General features: G+C 43.8%; 1 protein-coding gene across 2 annotated transcripts in view; it reads right to left on the reverse strand.

The window, feature by feature from the left end:
- Window positions 1-14575, reverse strand: part of UBE2J1 (ubiquitin conjugating enzyme E2 J1) — a 32505-nt gene extending 17930 nt beyond the window's left edge. The window contains exons 1-5 of one of the 2 annotated variants that reach the window (XM_019537744.1): window positions 14489-14575; window positions 13096-13227; window positions 12180-12264; window positions 3831-3936; window positions 522-651 (exon numbers count right to left, since the gene is read on the reverse strand). In XM_019537744.1, the coding sequence (XP_019393289.1) occupies window positions 522-651; window positions 3831-3936; window positions 12180-12264; window positions 13096-13227; window positions 14489-14548 (513 nt within the window). In that variant the 5' untranslated portion in view covers window positions 14549-14575. The remainder of the gene's footprint in view (window positions 1-521; window positions 652-3830; window positions 3937-12179; window positions 12265-13095; window positions 13228-14488) is intronic. The other variant, XM_019537745.1, reaches the window with a different exon arrangement.
- Between the last annotated feature and the right edge of the window lie 6031 nt (window positions 14576-20606).

The raw sequence follows: 20606 nt of genomic DNA on the forward strand, positions 1-20606 counted from the left end.
ACCCAACCCCAAGACCAGCCCCTGCCAAGAGGAACCCCAGCTCCAGCCTACTTGTCTGACCCCACACAGATCTGGGGGCACAGCACCACCCCCCCATGTCCTCCTGGGGTGTGCACTCAGCAGAAGCCACCTCCCCTCCTCCCACAAGCCATGTCTTTGTCCCATGCCCCACCCACCCACTCCCTCCCTCACCGCAGGGGCTGTTGATCTGCCCCCACTCCTCCATGCCCCTCCCCTTCCACTACAACAGCTGGATGCACCTGTATTGGAAATCAGATTGGTATTGGCAGATATGCCCCCTTAAAATCAGCTATCAGTATCAGCCCACAAAATGTCTATCAGTGCACCCCTAGCACTATCTGTGGTAGTTGCTCCCTCTTCTACAAATAGATCTTTACAGAAATACAAGACAATGTATTGCTACATGAAAACATGAGCCTGCTTTTCATGTTTTTGTTTCCTCATAGCAATACATCACACTAAAATTAAAGCAATAACAAAAATACCAATAGCTATTCTACCTTGAAGCTAATTTGTCTGGCAAGTTCCTTAGCCTCTTTGTCAGCTTGGCTTGAAGAGCTTTCTGATGTTAATGGTAGCAAGGCTTCCTTCATGGATATACCACATGCCTCACAGCAGAAATCTTGTGACCTGGTGATAAGTAAAATTAGTCTTTAATTGACATTTTCTTACCTGCTATGCCCCACTTTCATAGACATTAGGGCTGGAAGGGACCTGGGAAGATCATCGATCCAGCCCCCCCACCCAAAAGGGCAGAAAGTCAGCTGGGGTCATAGGATCCCAGCAAGATAAGCACCCAATTGGCTCTTGAAGGTGTTCAATGTAGGTGCTTGAACCACCTCCTATGGCAGGGTATTCCAGACCTTGGGGCCTCGGACAGTAAAGAAATTCTTCCTTATGTCCAGCCTGAAATGGTCTTGTAGTAGTTTACAACCTCATCATCCCTTGGGGCACTCTGGTGAACAAACGTTTCCACAGATCCTGGTGGTCACCCCTGATAAACTTATAGGTGGCCATCAGGTCACCCCTGAGCCTGCCCTTTTCCAGGCTAAAGAGCCCCATGGCTTTCAGCCTGTCATCGTAAGGTCTGTTTCCCTGACCTCTGATTATGCACGTGGCTCTCCTCTGGACTCTCTCAAGCTTCTCCACATCCTTTTTGAATTGTGGAGCCCAAAACTGGATGCAGTACTCCAGCTGGAGCCTCACCAAGGCCAAGTACAAGGGGAGAATGACGTCCCGGGATTTGCTTGATGACGTCCCAGGATTTGTATCTGGCAGTCCATACTTTAGAATTTTCCATGCTCAATCATTTTGCATTTAATGACATACCTTCTTGGAACCAAAGAAGAGTTTTCTACTCTACCTTCATACTGAAACACTTATGAATTGATCCACCTCACTCTTTCATTACGTTCCACTCCCAAAGGGGCTCTGAGAGCTATTAGCGATAGGGCTGTGCGAAACGGCACCGTTCCGTTTCACCTTGAGTTTCAAGGTTTTGATGGAACTGTATTTTGAATTTAATTTCGATTCGAAACAGCTGTTCTATTTTGCTTTGTCGAAACAGTAAGGCTGTTTTGATGTTTCACTAGATCAGCCGAGGATGGGGAAGTCAGTCCCAGTCCAGACTAGCCTCATTTTGTTTCGAGGTTGTTTTGACACCCTTTGTTTCATTTTGATTTTGCTGTTTCAACCTCAAAAATGAGTCAAAATAGTGTCAAAAAGAAATGGCCGGTAAAATTTCACACAGCCCTACTACTGAACACCATCTGCTATGGCCCCTGTGCATGACAAAACTTTTAAGGAAATAAACCTCTAAACCGTGCGCTTTTGTAAGCTGTTCAGTGATACCTTAGATAATATGGTCTTACTTCAAAACTTGCTCTATTGAAATCAACTCTTTAAAGCATCAGAAAGAGGTGGTATAATAGGGCAACACACACAAAGACTAACCAAGAGGCTGCAACAGATAAAAGATGAAACTCCATTTTCTTTTTAAAATTTCATTATGTTAATTTCTAATCATAAATACTAATCTATGCATCTTGTTGATCTATCCAAAAAGCTGCAAAAAGGTAACATACCAACCATTTCATATAAGCCAGTTTTAGGCACTTAAGCATAACATAGGGGCATTTTCATTTTTGTCAGTAAGATGTAGGTCTTTCAGAAGAAAGGGTTGCCAGAATCTGGAATGGGTTTCCAAGGGAGGTGGTGCTCTCCTCTACCTGGGGGTCTTCAAGAGGAGTCTGGACAAGCACCTAGCTGGGGTCATCTGACCCCAGCGCTCTTTTCTGTCCAGGGCAGGGGGGCAGACGCGATGACCTACTGAGGTCCCTTCCAACCCTAATATCTATGAATCTATAAAAGAAAATTTCCTGGAGAGCAGGAAACGGTGCCAATCCAGACAGCATACATTTCACCGCAACTTTCTGAAACACTAGCTGAAACATACTCCATAATGCCACAAAAAATAGGCTTCATTCCTCTTCACCTTTTCTAAAAACAGAGATTCAAATAACCTCTTCAACTCTTGACAGGTTAGGACTTTTGGCTTGACACACCTAACTCAAAGTCCTCCTTGATGGCAAAACTTGGAAGAACTCGAGGCTTATTACCCTCAGAAGAAATTCCTGCTCGAGGAGAATGTGCAACACTAACAGATTTCTCTTGCTACCTGCTTGCAAGTACCCTATTTCTTATTCAAGCCCAATTATGATATGTAAAATCCAGAAGTCCTACAGAACCATTTCACCTTCCAGTAATATGGTAACAGAGCAGGGGTGGCCAGAGTTACTCACCTTGGGAGCCACATCTGATCCTCCAAAGTTCAAGAGCCAGAGAGCAGGGGAGAAAGGGGGATGCTGAGAAACCTAGAGTGGAGGTGACCACCCCCACCCCCACACACACCGCTGAGCCACCCCAACTTTCCCTGTGGGGGGCATGTCTTGGGGTAGAGTGGTGTGGCTGCAGTCCCTGCCCCTGTGCTTGATCCAGCAGTCCCAGAGGGAAAGAAGGAGAGCAGGCTCAGGGCATGCTCCCCACAGGGAAAGCTGAAGTAGTGGGAGGTGCCGGGCTGTGCTATCCCCCAGTGTTGCCTAGGAGAGAATTGGGCAGGTCTTTGACCAATTTCCAGAGAGCCGCAAGTCCCATGCCGGCATGCCACATGTGGCTCATGACCAGCAGTCTGGCCACCATGGCAATAGAGTTTTCCCTCACTGGGAGCTGAATTTGGAAGAAGTTTAGTTAAGAAACTAAGACAGACTTTGCTTTGATATTCATGGTGAAGTGGTGAAAAGCTACTGATTCACTTCTCTAATTGTGGGATTAGACACCCAAGACCAGATGCTGCTAGCACTGAAAGCTTAAGACTTCCATTCTGCTGCCTACTTTCTCAGAAACAAGCCTGTTGCACAAAGCACTTTAATCTCAGTAACAAATATACACGTTGGAGATGCCATATATACTATTTTCTCTTAGATATTATATGACAGGTTATTAAGATACAAGCACAAAAAGGTACAGAAAGAAATTGTTCAATAAACTCAAAAAAGAAAACTGAAGAAAACTGATGTTCCAGAATAAAACATTTGGGGAATGAAACCCAGAAAAGTAGCAATGATACAGGCATGCTATCAGCACTAAAACAAAATAACAGTAGTAACAGTAAGTAATGTGGCTGACTGCTTCCAACTGACTAACAATCATAAAATGATTATTCAGAACAGTAAAGAAAGGAAATGCTCCCCTCCTTCAGCTTCTGTTTTTATAAACAAGTTGTTACACATCTTAACAAATATAAGGCTTACTTCTTGGCAAGTGCTCTTCTTTCCTCTGGTGTATAATCTAAGGATCCTATGGCTCCTTCTCCTTTTGTTGGCATAAACCCAATAATGGCTAGTAAAGCTGTTCTTACTAAAATTGAAAATAAAAATAAAATTGAAAGTTTTAGCCACTACAACCATTGTTATTTAATCTAGACTTTAAAATCATGCAGTGAGTTTTGCCTACAACGTTCCATTTTGTCTGAAGAAAATTTCTCATATTTCACATCAGTAATGTTCTTGGGACACACAAAAGTTCTTTATAAACACAACAGTGAAAGAGTTATGGGAGAGTGGAAGATGAAACAACTGATAGATGGGTGGGTGAGGACAGGACAATGCAAACAAGGAAGGCTAAGTCATCACAGAAATGCTAGATCAAAATGAATCGAGTTTGGAATGTGTGAGAAAGGATCTTAAGCACTAATGGCAGGAAAGGACTGACATAAAAGATGCAGAAGGATGCTGTATGAAACGCTTTAATCACCTTCCTGTTATCTGTTTAGGCTCAGCCCCTACAAGTGATACACACAAGCTCGGGGATTTACCTGCTTACAGACAATAACAGAATTAGGACCTTGGACTATTCACTTTTGGACAGGCAGGGACAAATTTTCCTTCCAGAAAAGCACTTAAAATACTTGTAAATATGAAGAATAAACATTTACAAGTGCACGTTGTTTACCTACATGGGAGTGTCAAAACATATGGCCTGTGAACCAGATCCAGCTCACAGAGCTTCTTGTCACAGCTGCCAGATCCACTATGTTGGTCTAGCCCAGGGGTTGTCAAATGCAGGGGGGAGGGAGGGGGGGAGGTGACAGACTGACATGTGTAGCTGGCCAGTGTCTCCCAACTGTACGCGAGGTCCCTTCCAGTCCCAGAGCTCAGGGGGGAGGGGACGGACCTAAAAAGTTTTAAAACAGCATATAAACCTGCGAGTACTTAAACTGTCAGCCTGTCTCTCGTCAGAGAACAGCATCTGAAAGGCACCGACTCCGACTGCTTCCTAGCTGCTACTGTCTAGCTAGGGAGCGTCGTCTACTTGCAAAGGACTGGATAGGATACAATACTAGTTTTGTTCTCCTAGATCATTTCTTTTTTTTCCCCTATATCCATTCCTTTTGAATTTTTTTTTAAACCTGAAGGAAAAAAAATCTGTGTTTTGCCAGACAATGATTGCTGGCACTGTTCAGGAAAGCACAGCATATAGATCAGATAGATTACACACAGATACCTACATACACACACTACACAGTCAGGCACCTTTCTCCATCACAGGAAAACATGAAGTGTGCTGGAAAGGCTGGTGCTGCCAAGTCTAGGAGGGGAGCAAAAGGGGGAAGAGGGAGAGGTGTCAGTTCTCATCCGCCCAAGCTGAGACAGCCTTTTTTCAACCAGCCATGAGGCTTCTGCTGGTACTGGGAGCAAGGAGGTTGCAGCAGTGCCTGCAGCTGCACTCACTCCAACACCAGCTGTAAACCCCAGCATCAGCAGCATGACAACAAGCAGCACCAGCAGCATAGTCTCCTCCACCCCAACTGCAGGTCCCAGCATGAGCCTTCCACTCCCAGTCTTATAGGAGCTCATTCTTTAAGTAGGGGACCTCAGCTTGATAGCACAAGAAATTCTGGGGCACAAGGGGGAAGCAGAGCTTGTGCTCCACACCCCTCAGAGTTCCCCTAGAGCCAGGTCCCTTTCCCCAGAAGAGACTGTGGAGAAGGCTGTGGGGGCAGCTGGCTCAGCTCCTCCTGTTGTTGTGCCTCTGCCTGCTAAGGAGAGGGATAATGCAGGATCCACACCTGTACCCCAGATGCAAGGGGGTAGTGTGCTCTGGAATCATTTTGAGGTAGCAGATGATCCCACATATGCTACCTGCCTGCACTGGTGAGCCAGAACCAGGCAAAGAAGTAAAATGCATGAGCACCACAGGGATGCTGGTGCATCTCTCACAGGCACCACCCTTTTGCCCTTGCTCCTCCTCAGCCTAGCACCAGTGGGAGCATGCCCAACCTCCTACGTACAGAAATTCACAGACTCAATATAGACAGTGGAATTCTGACACACTACAACCTGCCACATCTGACTCCCCAGGTACCTCTCCACATTTACGTGCGCTGCTACATCCCCTTTCCTCCCACACCCCAGCCTGTCCCTCACCTCATGATGCCTCTATTTCCATTTTCAGTGACTGGCTTTCTTGCCTGCACTGCATGCCAGCCTCTGTCTGGCTTCTTTACTATTCCTTCCATCCAGGAAGAGCAAACACCAACTACAGATATTTCCCCAGCCTGACAAAGGGTATTTATACATGAAAGCTTGCTAGAAAGAATTTTTCCAACTATCTGAGTTGGTCTATGAAAAGATATCAGATTTACCCAAAAGAACTTTGTCTGCTAAAGACATACAGCAACACACAAACTAAGGGTGAAATCCTGATTCCACTGAAATCAAATGACAAACTCACTGGTCTCAACACCACCAGCATTTCCACCTGAACAACTTGTTCAGCATATTCATTAGTTTCTTCGGTCTCCTCTTTGCCCCCCTAGGCCTGGTCCCAGAGCTGTCCCTAGGAGTGTGCAGGGCCCAGTGCATATCAGCCTGAGGGGGGCCTGGGCAGGGTGGCAAGTGACTGGAGCCAGCAGAGTGAGTGGGGGTGGCAGGCACCTGAAGCTGGCAGCGCATGGTGGCAACGGCAGGGCCGATGCGGCACTGACTGCAAGGCCCAGAGCGGACACCCCGATTCACTCCCCCACCAGGGATGGCCCTGCCTGGTTCCCTTCAGATATACAACATGTCTCTCTCTTTCCACATACAGTTCCTAAATTAAAATTCATTCTACAGATAAGCAGGCCGAATCATTACACAGCTGTAAACTGATTCACAGAACTAACTTTTTTAACAAGACTCAGAGCCATTTGAACACGTCTTTCCTAAAAAAAAAATGAAAAACTTGAAATGTTATACCAAAAGTTCTCCTCCATGATTTGGTACTCAGGAATACAAGCAACCCCTGCTTAGTGCTCTTAATTGGTTCCCGAAAAAATGAGCGTTAAGCAAAACCTGCTGCCAGCTGTACAATGCCTGTGAGCATTATAATGAAATTCACTGAGCACTAAGTGGAATCGGGTATCAATGTAAAGCGAGCATTATAGTGAAATAGCACGAAGCAAAACAGTGTTAAGCGGGCATTGCCTGTATTTATCTTATTATTTAGCATTGTTTAGTCTATTGTAGTAACATCTAAAGTCCTTGACTACATTGGGCCCTCATTGTACTAGGTCCTGTACAACTGTAAGATATCAAAGCTAATTTCATCTGCAGTCCCTCTTGGGTTTCCTGCTTGCATCAAGTAGGAGGCAAACAAAGTACTATTAATAGGGACAAAGTTATTTAATAGATACTGACAGCCCGGAAACAGCTCTTTCAAACTGCAGCACCATACCAAGGAAAAAGATAGAGGCAACCTCTTGACAATGAAACTCAGATGAACATAACATGTGTGATAGTTCATGCTGTGTTGGCGATACTATTTACAAATCCAACTTTTCTTCATTTTAGTAAGTGCATAAAGCAAAGAAAACTGTATTTACCAACTGAATGTGCTTCCCTTCCTGATGAAGGTTTTCAACACAAAAGCTTGTTAAGATATACTTCTACAACTATTCTATTGGTCTACTAAAAGATACCAAATTGACCCAAAGAACCTTGTCTGCCAGTGCCATGTCCTTAGATCAAACACCCCTAGCACCTGAGCCTGGTCAGCTGACCAGAAGGAGGCAGGGTCCTGGGCACATCTAAGCCCCAGGGCTGAGGCTGGCAGGGAGAGTTCTCTGGCAGCTACTGGAGAAGCTCCTGCAGGAAAGGAAAGAAAGGCTCTGTGACAGTTTGGCTGCCTGAGATGCTAGTGCTACTGTAGTGCTTACCAACTGTTATTTAAAGTGGTGGACCAGACTGAGGCTGTAGGGGAGGAGACCTCGTTGGGGCACACTACCATGTCATGGAGAGGCCCCAGCACCAGTGAGGGCATAGCAACAATAGAAGGTAGAGTGAGACTGAGACCTCATTACAGGGATGATATTGATATACTATCTGCAAGGCATGGGGCATGGTAAGGGATGGTTGGAGCCATGAATCTAGCCCACAAGGCTTAGGGCGTCCCCGAGTCCCAGCAAAGGGTCCAAGAACCTACAAGGTTTAGTGGGACAGTGACTGAGCTGAAGCTCAAGGGCAGCCTCCCGATCTATTATCTTTTCCAACAAGACATGGCAGCAGGTGAGAATAGAAGGCACCCACACAGCAGAGCTGGCACTCTCACTCACAGGGCCCTAGGGGTATCATAGCCATTTCTACGAACCCCACTCTGTGACAAAGTGCAGTTTCCCAGAAACCCCTGCTCCTTGAAACTTGGCAGGCTTCCTGGCCTCAGAAGGGGCTACTATTCCTGCAATTTTCATCAGAATCAGGCAAGAAATGACAATGGTATAGGCCTTTGGCATTTTAGTCATTCCCCATTATAGCCTATGGCCAAGACACTGAAAGTGTCGAAACTGGAAAACATTTTCCGCCTAAACAAAATGAAACAGCAATTCGAAACACTGAAATGAATCACTGTCCCATCAAAATGCCAAATCCAAAACCAAAACAAAACAAAGGTGTTTCTCACATCCCTACTAGCCAGTACCCAATGGGTAACGTCTCTGCCCTAGGAGGTCGATGCTCTCTCCCTCTGTCCCTGTCCCCTCATCAGGTTTACCAGTTTTAAATCACAGTTCCCAACAAAAATTGGAAACAATTGGCAACAGCAGTTGATTCCAACCCTATGGGTACTGTTAGGGAATAAGGCCTACCAACTGACTTGAGTTTGACACCCTAACCTATTTAGGGTGTCAAACTCACAGCAACTTAATAGCAAGGAAATATGCAATCAAAACAAACACATCCATATATATCCATTCTCTGCCACCCCAATATCAAATGCATTGAACAGAATGAAAATGTGGTCCACCAGCAACAACTCTGGATTTCTGCAGCTGCATTCATTTTTGTAGCTTTAGCAGGACTTGCTGATTGATGCAAAACCCCAGGGGGAGCTCAGTGTTTCCCACAATACTCTGGTCATGAAATGTAATGTTTCAACACAGCTACATAACTTCTACCTGACAAAGAGTTACATCTTAACTGTAATAACAAGAAGTGATACACTGGGGGAAAAAACACAAAAGAAATAAAAGGTCATGGGAAACTCATCCTGCTGATTCTCTATTTCAGGGCAAAGTTTAAGAAGCATGCTGCTCTGACACCTACAAAGGGCAAAAATAATTCAGTTAAACACAGGCTCTGTGGTCATCCTCCCTTTTTCTCAGCATTCATTCAATATGGGTTACGTCATTCAGCTGATCACACTCTACTAGATCATAATTCAAATTAATTTAGAAGGAAAATAAGTAACTAAAAAGGAGTTAGATAGTAAAGTAAAACAACAGGATTTAAAGTGACTTATACAAGTAAAAAAGTAACTAAAATATTGTATACAAATTAGTTTTGTAAAACTGTCCTTTATGGGAGCAAGTAAATATCAATCGTTCAACATGTTCTCTGAATCTCATACCTCACTTATTCTTGCCTGTATACCACGGGGTCTCAAGTCCTCCCCAAACCTCCCTTTTCTATCACATGACACCAGTCACAGAAAACTACCACTTACTTTTCCCTACCATTTACACATCATCCCTTTTCCTTTTCTTGGCAACATGCTCCACAGCAGGATGTATTCATTTGTTTCCTCTTTTCCACTATGCTCCAGAAAGGATCATAGGAAACTAGCTCTGGAAGGAAATTCATGAGGTTATCTAGTATAAATACTCCTGATCAAGGCTGAATCATCCTTGACTAAACCATCCCAGGCATGTGCCTTTCTATCCTCCATCCTTGCAACTTTTCAAGAGCAGATTTTGTCCATTTCAACAATTTCTCCATGTAATCTGTTCCAATGTTTGAACACCCTCACAGTCCTAATATCCTACCTAAGTTTCCCTTGCTGAAACTTGAGACTATAGCTCTTAGTTCTGTCCCTTACAGCCACAAGGAAAAGTCTGTCTCCACCCTCTCTGTAATTGCCCTTCAGGTATTTGAAGACTTATCAAATCCTCATTCAGTCTTCTCTTCTCCAGACCTAAAAGGAAAGTCTGCAAGAACTAGGGTTATTAAATCATGTTTCCCAGGCCTCTAATCATTTTGGTTGCTCTGTGCAAGTCTCTTTTCAAACTGTCCACATTCTTCTTGAAGTAAGGGGCCCAAAACTGGATGCAGTACTCCAGGTGAGGCCTCACCAACGCTAGAAAGAGCAGAAGAATCCCTTGCCTTGAGTTGCAAGTGATGCCGTTGTTGATACAATACAGTGTATTGTTGGGTTTTTTTTGCAAAAAGAGCACACTGTTAGCTTCTATTCAGCTTATGGTCTACCATACCCCACAGGTCCTTCTCTGCAGAATTGTCCCAAGTGCAGAACTTTACACTTGTCCTTGTTGAATCTTATCTGGCCAATTGTAGACCATTTCTCCAGTGGTTTTCAGGTCATTCTGGATCCTACCTCTACCCTCCTTCTCATCTGATGCCAAGGCTTCATACCAATTCTCAAGTTGGACAATTGTAGATCCAGAAACACAGCTGTCTCTTGCCAGAGTTGACAAGTTGCCAGCTTCCCCCTTCCAGACTAAATGCATCTTCTGTGCCTTCCAAAGCCTTCTTTGGTTGTCTTCTACAATCCTGGAGGTCTCTTTGTGCATAAAGCTGATGACAGCCTCATGCTTACAGACACTTCTATGCTGGAGTGCCTCTCACAATAAAAGCACTCCCCCACCTGGTTGTCCTGGGCAGGGACATGCCAGCTGAAGTCCCTGCAAAGCCAGACCAGAACCTGGGTGGAAGGCTCAGTGGTCAGTGGCTGTGTCTGGACAGAGCCTGCACAGGTACAGGCAGCAAAAGTGCTGGTAGTAGCAGGGGCTTTGGCATTGTGATGTTTCCAGCCACTCTACTGACTCTCCTGCTAGCTCCTTCTTCCTCTTCTGATGCTACATTCTGGAAAAAGAAAAATCCCTCTTCATTCCTCACTTCCTTGATTGTAAGCTTGCTGAGTGGAAGTAAGGGTAAGAAAGAGTGCCTGGGAAAACTCCCCAGAGGACTCCCCACTCAAACTCCTGTTTGCTGGCCTGTTCACTGGTCCTGTACCACTGCTCCTGCATCACTAATCTGGCAAGCCTAGCCTTTCTGCTTAGATAAACACCATCTCTTTGTTCACACTAAAATCAGCCCACTCCTCCAAACAAGCCTACAAACTGGCACCCAAACTAAAGCTACAACACCAAGCCCAAACCAGACAGGCCCTCCTACTAAGCAACACTCAAAAACCCACTTCTACACAGCCATGGCTTCTAGCTCCTGTCCCAAGTAGGACTCCCACTCAAATTCCCATCCGTTGGTCCTCTGCTGATGTGATCTCTGGTGCTGCTTCTGAGGAAGGGTAAGAGGGTATATCTTGTCTTTTAGGGTACTGCAGCTTCTGCTTTGGAGCAGACAGACAGCTTACTTATCTCTTCCTTCTCCTGGTCTCCAAATAACTTAGGTTTTTTGCGGGGAAAACACAGTGGTGAATTTTTAATCTTAATGATTAATATATGATGCCAATGTAATCTCCACAAGCTATTTGATTTCAAGTGGAAATTAGTCCATACTAATATCTATGTAGTCCCCAGAACTGGGGTTGAGGGTACCTAAAGCCTAGACCTACTAACCTTAATTGAGAGCACTCACACTAGTGGTTAAATTAGATTGACATGGAGCAGTCACGAGACCAGCTGAGGAGCTGTACTCCCCCTTCCTACTTCACTTTATCTTAACCTGCAGTGACATACTAATAGCTGTTATGCAGCTATGCCATACTGTCTTGGAATTTATTTTTTAGGAGACCCCATAACAGGTTTTTCCACTGACATTTGAATTAAGTTATTTTTACAAATGAAATTTATTCATCAGTTTATCCAAGACAAATAACCATACCAAAAACATTTTTAATTTTTCCTTCCTTTTATATATTTCTCTAGAAAAGCAATTTTGCTTCTTCTACAAGTCAGGCGAATAAGTCAGAGACATTCTGCTGAACGGATGTGTATCAAGCAATAGACATCATGAATATAATACAGTTATGACTAGAATATAAAGACAAGACAGAACCTAGATAATCTATTAAAGAACTGTACACATCTCAAAACCAGTTTGGCTGGAGTCCATCAATGTTTTTCTGAAGTACACTGAAAATAAGTTGATACTCACTGCTCCACGAAGGCTGCCATGTTTCAGGATGATGTCCTGAGATGCTTAAACAAATTTTCTTCCCCACTTCAAACCTTCCATTGGCCTTTGTGGAAGACAGGATCGGGGAGGAAGGAGGAAAAAAAAGAAGAAAAACATACACACTTCATTCTAAAAGGCTTCTTGTTAAAACTAAACTTCTACCAAAAACGAAAGGTCATAAAAGGTCTTTTCCAATAGAACAGTTTGCATACAAACTCAGAAACTGTACTGGGGCCAACCACAAAAAGCTGGATCAGTTACCAAGCCACTCTTGATGGTACTTGCACAAAGCACAGCTGGCAGTTTCTTTTAGACATCAATAAAAGAAAGCAAGTTGTGAATTCAGCTCTACAGGGTACAATACTTCAAACTGCAAGAAGAATTTCAATACTTTATAAGCTAAGAATACTATGGAAAAATATTGTAACCAAATAATCAATTGTGTAAAAAAAAAATCTTAAGAGTTAAATCCTTTACAACTGCATTTTGTTTTACCAAAACTTATTCTTAATATTTAGTTACTCCTCCTAGCTCCTGGAAGTTGCGGTGGTACCAGGTAGAGGACTAAGCACTAAGACTGTCTTTTGTGTGTTTTCAAGGCCCCAGGCAGCTGGGTGTACCAAGTAGAAAAAAAAAAGCAGCTGTACCTTAAAATTATTTCCCCTTCTCCTTCAGTGATAGGAGTATTAAAGTATGCTTTACAGTGCCTTTTCAGTAATATAAATAATCTTACCTAAAGATTAACCTTCAGATCTCATTTAACCTCATTCACATATATAAACTGGATACATCAAGCTACAGATGAGCCACTTGTCAAAAAATAATGGTTCAAGGATTTTACGTTTAAATTATAACTGAAACAACTATGTGGAAAGAATGATAGCAAAATACTCACTGTTAAGAGAATAATGCTTGGTGGTTTCATTGGATATTCTGGTGGTAGCACTATTCGTCCATGATATATTCCTCCATCAAAATCTGAATCTGGAGGGCCTCTAACAGTGAAATGCCATTCAAAAAGATTATCCTAAAATCAACCCCCCAAAAAATCTGTAAGTCATAGAGCACAGGTTTAATTACAGACAATCACTTTCTTAAAACAAGCACAAACTGTGGACATACTGAATAGCAAAAATTTAAACAAATCAGAACCACACTAAAGGAGGATAACAACCATAACAAAGCAATATTACATCAGTTCTACTTAATGGACAAGTGCTGGAAATATTTCAAAAAAATGCTGCCATTTTTCATAAGAATGTACCAGTTCTTAAAAAAGAAAAAAAAAACTTGACTGGTAAAGGTTTATGAGGATGCAATTTCCTATTAAAACCACATGCATATAAACTAAAAGAGCAGGCAGCCAGTGGTCATTATTTATGCAGATTGGAATAACATCCACAGGAGACACAGGGTGTGCCACCCCAGAAATGCTACTACCCTTTGGCAAGGATTCTTCCCTGAATAGAAAAGCTGAGGTTTGAGCCCCTAACCTGAGTCAGATAACATTGGGATGCAAACATGGGGCTTCTGCAGTGGGTAAATGAATGCTTTAAAGGCTGTTCTGCTGTTGCTGTGGGCTCCAGCTGGTGCTGCGCAGGGCTTGCCTCAGAGCAAGCGCCAGCAGCCCTGGCAGGAGGCCTGCAGCCATCCCAAATTTCACTGCAGCTCCACTCCCAGCACTACAGCTGCCAGCCACTCGGCACAGCCCCACCTCAACGCCCTGCCTCCACCCATGCACCGGGAATTCCGGGACTGCGCCAGGCAGCTGGCGGCCACAGCAGTGGGAGCGTAGTGGAGTTTCAGCAAAATCTTAGATAGCTGCAGCCCCCTCCGAGCCCTCCCCCCGCTGAGAAGAGCCCTGTGCAGCACTGGCTTGAGCCCGCAGCTACAGCCTGCCTCCCCTGTCCTGTGCAAATAGTGACAGAAGCTGCCTCCCACCGCTGCCCCCTGCAAGCTACGGCTTTGTCCCATGTGCCCCCTGCCCTGGCTAGGCAGTGTCTGCCCCTGCCCCCTCCTTCCCTCACTGTGGGAAGCACTGATCTGCCCCCCACCATGTCCCTTCTCTCCCCTCTCTCACTTACCAGCTGCAGGCAGCTCTCCAAGCTGCTGGCTCTGCTCCTCGCTACCTGCATGCTGCTCTGCAGGACAGGCATTTATCAGCCAAATTATTGGCCCTATTGGGCCAATATCCGATACAGCTAATTTTCTTTATATTGGTACCGATCTGATACTGGACCGATGTATCATTGCACCTCTAACTCCTATGAATACACACAGAAACTAACCTCCAAAGGCTGAGCATGGTAATGATCTGTAGGATCCTTCAGTTCTGCAGCTTCTTTCATTAAACGCTTGACAGCTTAAAAAAAAAAAAAAAAAAAGGAAACATGAAATGTTAAGGTAAATTACAAGCAGAGGACTTTGTATGCATTCTCTACAGGGACTCATTCTGCTTACAATGTACTTCAGATCATATGGCACTTACTAACATTACTTCATTCTCCTCCAAGACACTCACTCTAAATTGCTCAGTTTGGTCACAGGACGACAAAGCTTTTAGAAAAAGAATATGCTTCGTTGCTTCACATTTCCCAAATAAAGTACCTAAACATTAGATTTCTACAGGTAACCGATGGTAATTTATGAATTAGGCCTTTATCTTAAGACTATGAAAAAACAAACACAAATATAAAAATTCACAAGGTTTCACAATTGCTTTCAATGAACGAATAACATCAGCAACACTCTCCAACTGGCTCAGGAATCACAAGAGCAGTCAAATGTTAACTGAAGAGCCACAACAGCATACACAGCCCTGAGTGAATTATTACAAACACACTCCAGTTCAAAAGAAACAACCACTGTATGTTGCTGCCTTTTTCATTATTCCGGTGGAACCCCGCCTCCCTTGTGCTCAGTAAAAAAAAAAAAAAAAGAAAAAGAAATATACCACCAGACAAACAAAACATTTTAATAATATTTTTTGTGAAGAACTGCGAATGAGTTGACTTGTGACTCTACAGTCGTGGTTGTGCATCACCATTAAATCAGTGGTTTTCAACCTCTTTCAGACTCCAAGCACCTCTTAGAGGACAACAAGGCATCCTTTGCAAAATGCCAACTTGTAGCTTCCACTTGTGTTGTTTGGGGGGGGTGGGGGGGGAGTGTTGAGTCTGGAAAAATACCTTTTTCTCTCTCACATACCACACACTCCCAAATAAGATGGGCACCTTGGTTTTGGGGTGGTAGAATAAAGGCAGGGGGTGGGGAAAGATTTCTCCAGAGTTATGGTCTCAATAGTGCAAGAATAGACCCTAATCTTCAGCTTGCTCATCCTCCCTTTCCTGCTTAAGCAAAAGCTCCTGTTTTATCTATTTCACAGCTGAATTGTCAGTATATATGGTTGTTCAGGTAAAAGCTGAAGCTGTAGCTGCTGCTGAAGGGTGGACCTAGGATTTTGAAGAGTTCAAAAGAGTCTGCTTCTGCTTTCACAGCTGTGCAAGACCAAGAGGATCTATCAGACAGCAAAACTGCCAAACAAAGGATAGCTTGATTAGTGGACCATCAAGACCATTAAAAAAAAAAAAAAGAGAGAGAATGTTATTAACACCTGTGGTCTGAAGAGCAATTAGCAGAAGTGAGGTGAATTATAATGAGCCACAGAGTCGACTGACTCCATCAACACTGCCTGAATAAAAATACCACTGCTGCTGCAGGGTGGTTGATTTCAAACTCTGGGTGGAACAGGAATCAAAACAGGATCTGACTGCACCACATCTTCTATGGGTCTGTCCCTCCCCCCATTGAGCTGCTGGAGGGAAGAGAAGGAAAAGAAGCAGCAGTCATCTTACAGCATCTCTACACTTCATTTCCGGGTAGAAAGTCAGCTTCTCTGCTTAAAAGACACCCCAATTTGGGGAAAGTAACTGTGGTATTCAAGTATATACGGTAGCACCTCTCACTTGTCATACCAGATATAGCAGATGGCAATATAATTCTTACCACAAGAATAAAAGATAAAGACAGGCATGTTCAAAATGAAACTGAACTGATGGAACTATTTTAAATGAGATTTTCATACTGTTCATGCTAATATAATGGATATATCTTTTGGCTAGGTAAGGCAGACTAGTCGTATACATTTCAACATTGTTTTTAAAATCTAGGTCTTCTAGTAATTATCAGCAACATCCAGAAATGGACAAAGAATCCTGACATAAAAGCCATGCTTCATACACAGTGAAAGATACAGAAGATAGATCCCACAAAGCATCTGCAAAATACAGACGCTAGAGAGCTAAGTTTTGTAAATAACAGATATTAGGCAACTGGATTAAAATAGAGCCCATAGGGCATTTATACACATACCTTTTCGTCCTGTGATGCGCCCAACATCCATCAGGTTGGAGCACACACATTTAATCGAGTCTGCTCTGCATGCGAGCGGATGAGCACTGCGCTGTGGCACATGCAGTTGTATAAGCGGCAAAATGCTTGTCAGTGTGCAGAAAATGGTGGCAGTGTGCTTTTGAACTAAAACACCTTCAAGTGTTTAAAGTGCGTCGCTGCCATTTTCTCAGCATTGACAAGCATTTTAAAAGTACCCGGTGCTGCGGCGCAAGCGTATGTACAAATGCCCATATTGACTATTCTATACTATGCTTATAAACCAGAGGTAGGCAAAATACAGTGGAGTAATTATGCCCAGCCTGCAACAGGTCCCTCAGCCCCACCAGGCAGTGCTGGGGCACTCCTCTCCTAGGCCAGCTTGCTCACCCTAGGATGCCTATACAGTAGTGGCAGCCCCTAGCCCCACCAGCTCAGCATCGGGCAGAGCAGCATGGGGGCAATGGCAGCTCCAGTGAAGGAGCTATATCTGGGGCCAGGGCTGAGTCTCCATGAAGACTGCACGCAGCCAGATGGGGAGCTGCATCACGGGCCAGCCCCAGTCCTGGTCCTGGCCCCAAGCCTCACTGGTGCTCCTGCCGCTGATGCTGCCCCCACACCGCACCACTGCACCCCACACCAAGGTAAAATCCTCCCCCCCCCAATTTGGAACTCCAAGGCAACAAAAGATCCTTCTTTTTTCTGTAGCTGAACACTTGTAAGTTTGGGAGATACTGATTAAAGACCTATTAATAATTCAGAAAAAAGTGACTGAGTTGTGGGCTGTGTTTGACACCCCTGCTTTAGGAGAGTTAGCTTTAACTGTGGGGAATAGAACAGTATAACAGAGTAATATATGTTGATACCACCCACAAAAAATCTTTGTTTATGATGATGCTAAATGTATTTAGCTTAACTTAATACCCTCATATCTAGCACATTTAACTAATAAGTACAGATTTTAATACTGTTTCATGTATTTTGAATTATGTTTTCCAGCCAAAGGTGTGTTAATCAGCTACCAAAAATGAAATGTGTTCTAACAAGAGAGAAAAAACCCTAAGAAGTTGAATAACTGCTATGCTATTCAACTGCTTAAACACCTGGAATATGTTCCCATTAGCAAAACGTGCCAAATTTAGCATAAAGGCTACATTTAGCTGCCAATCACCATGTTTTAATGGGTACTAACCAACAAAAATCTTCAAAGAAAAAAAACCAAGCAGCACCAATGCAAAAAGTTTAAAATCAATTATTTAAATCAAGAATGATTGCTTGATTTAAATCACTGATAAAATTAGAGACTGAAAACATTTCATGTTTTTGTAATAAACTTTGTAACTCAGCTCTTTATTTAACATGATATCTTTTAAAGCACTCTTTTAAACTCAAAAGTTTTAAAAGTGTGGGGAAATCACAAGCCTATTAAATTTAGAATTCATTTTTCTTACACTGACCACTAGTTTTGTTTTGTTGACCACTAGTTCCATTTTGAACCATCTTTTGTTAAACACTATTAGGATCTTGTAATAACAGTGGGGGGAAAAAATTTCCAGATTAACCACAGGCACTTGCTCTCTCCACCCAGTTACCTAGGTTGCATTATTCAGTGCAATGCCATTATTTCCAGTGACGTGGCAAGCCATAACAAATGAGTGTGCTTGCATGCCTCTTCAGTTGACACATGCAATAAACCAGACCTAAATATACTTAAGTGTCTGACTTCCTGAGCTGATTATTTTAAAAAGTTATCATCTTGTACTTTTGTCTGTGTGACCCTTCTACTCCTACAGCTGTATAAGTTTTTTTTTTTGAGAAGTCACAGCTCTAATGTATTTGTTGCTATATGAAAATATATGATATCAATGAAGATGATTAGGGGCCTGAGAGGCATGACTTACAAGTAAACACTGAAAGAACCAGTGTTGGGTTATTTAGTCGGGAGAGGAAAAAATTGAGGGGGATTTGATAACTCTTTTCAAATACCTGTAGAATGATGATAATAGAGCTCTGTATACATTCAAAGGAAGTGGGAGAGCACTCCCAGGTTTGTTCTCCTGGTAGAGAAACTTACCTAAAGCCACATGTCCAGACCTCATACAAACATTCAGCTTCTCCTGGGAGAGTCACTGCTCTCTCAGGAGAAACCACAAGCGTACAGATGGTCAGGCTTTTCACCAAAAATAAAAATGGCCACTTGTGGAGAAAAATAACCTGGGAACAGCCAGGATTAAATCACTCCCAAATGTCTCTACCTGGCAGGGCTTCTTTCAAAAGAGAACAGTCTCCTCAAGTTTCAGCAAGGGAAATTTAGGTTGGAGATTAAGAGGAACTTCCTGACTGAGACTCATCAAGAAATTGTGGAATCTCCATCCTCAGAGGTTTTCCAAGAGCAGGTTAGACAGAAACTTAGCTAGGATGGCTTAGTCAGGGATTATCCTACCTTGAGCAGAGGGCTGTACTAGATAACACTGTGAAGTCCCCTCCAGCCCTCCTCTCCTTTGATCAGGCATGTCTAATGTGTTTCCTATAACTATAAACTATTTCTGTGTATTACTTTGAAGCTTATGCATTTGGTGAAATAAGCTTTTTTGACATAGATACATTTTGTTAATTTGCTCTTTAAGTATATTTCAGTGCAAGCATGGTACATGGAAAAGAACACATAAAAGGAAACTACTCTGGTCTTATACAATATGTTTTTGACAAAAGTCAAATTATGGGCAGAAGACCATGTAGTGTTAATAAATTAACAGGGAAAATAGCCTGGAAATTCGAAGCTGAGATAAAAACTTAAAAAAAAAGATGAAACAACCTTTCATTTTCATACATTTCAGTACTGTAAATTAAATTACTCCAAACAACTGACTGCTTCCTAGTGCAGCCTTGGGTCACATGATGAGGAACATCTATAACGTGTTCTTAGTTGATGAAGTGCAAATTGGACCACCCAGCTAGCAGCTTCTTGAGACCTGTGGGTCTTTTTTTTTTTTTTAAACAGATGCAGTGCCTCCTAACTTCAGATTCCCATGACCAACTACCTCTCTCTTCTCTACGACATAACATAGTTCCTTTTACCGCATGCCAGGGGGAGAGCACACCCCGCAACAAAGGTCCAGTGTTTACAGACATGAGGTTTGCTCTCTTCTTCTGTGTAAGAGTCACTGCTCATGCGGAAGGCCAGGTATGTCAACCAATAGGTCATGCCCAACTCCACTTGCACTGACAATACCACTGGGGCTTCAGGCAGAAACTGGAGGAGACTGGCAACGTACAAGGAACAGTGGGAGTTAGCTGCAGGTCGCCAAACAGATTACACATTGCAGCCAAACATACAATGCCTTGTTTTTTAAGTCATACACAATGGCTGGCAGCAGCCACAAGTGCTAGGCTCATTTCAGGGCTTTTAATGAGAACAACTGTCCTCTCCAACCATTTTATGCCTTCACTGATGGTGGCCTGGTTTTCTGATGGTTGCGTCCCAAAAAAATTTAGCGCTCTCCCCACCCACACTCCACATTTCCCATCTTCATTTCACCTCACATTTATCAACAACCGTGATCCTCCCAGAGGCACCCTTGAGCCTTTCACAGTGCCACAGGTGGTGGCCCTCGTGCAACATTAGCACCATACACACTCAAGTGCAACTCAGCCGAGAAACCCAAAGACGTAGCATTGGATGTGAGGACACCCTCTGCCCGGGGCTCCCACAGCTGGAGGGGAGCAGCTCCCATGCATCCCGGCAGCCAGAAAAGGAAAACCAAAAAGAAATGAAGTGCTGGCGTTTCCCCCCAGCCGGTGGGGGGCCCTCATTCTGACAGGGGCTGCCTGGGGCCTGGCCAGCTGGAGCCTCAGGGGCTTGAAGGGAGACGCTGATGGTTGCCCCTGGCTCCAGGGCAGGGCAGGCCCTTCTCTGCCCCCCCACTCCGCGGCAGGTGTGAACTTGGCCGCCCCCGAGAAAGCAGCTGCCCCTGAGGGGCAATGCCCTGCTCTACCCTGCCCTGCCCTGCCCTGCCT

Source organism: Crocodylus porosus, unplaced genomic scaffold, assembly GCF_001723895.1.
Source record: "Crocodylus porosus isolate Cpor-Errol unplaced genomic scaffold, CroPor_comp1, whole genome shotgun sequence".
Lineage (NCBI taxonomy): Eukaryota > Metazoa > Chordata > Crocodylia > Crocodylidae > Crocodylus > Crocodylus porosus.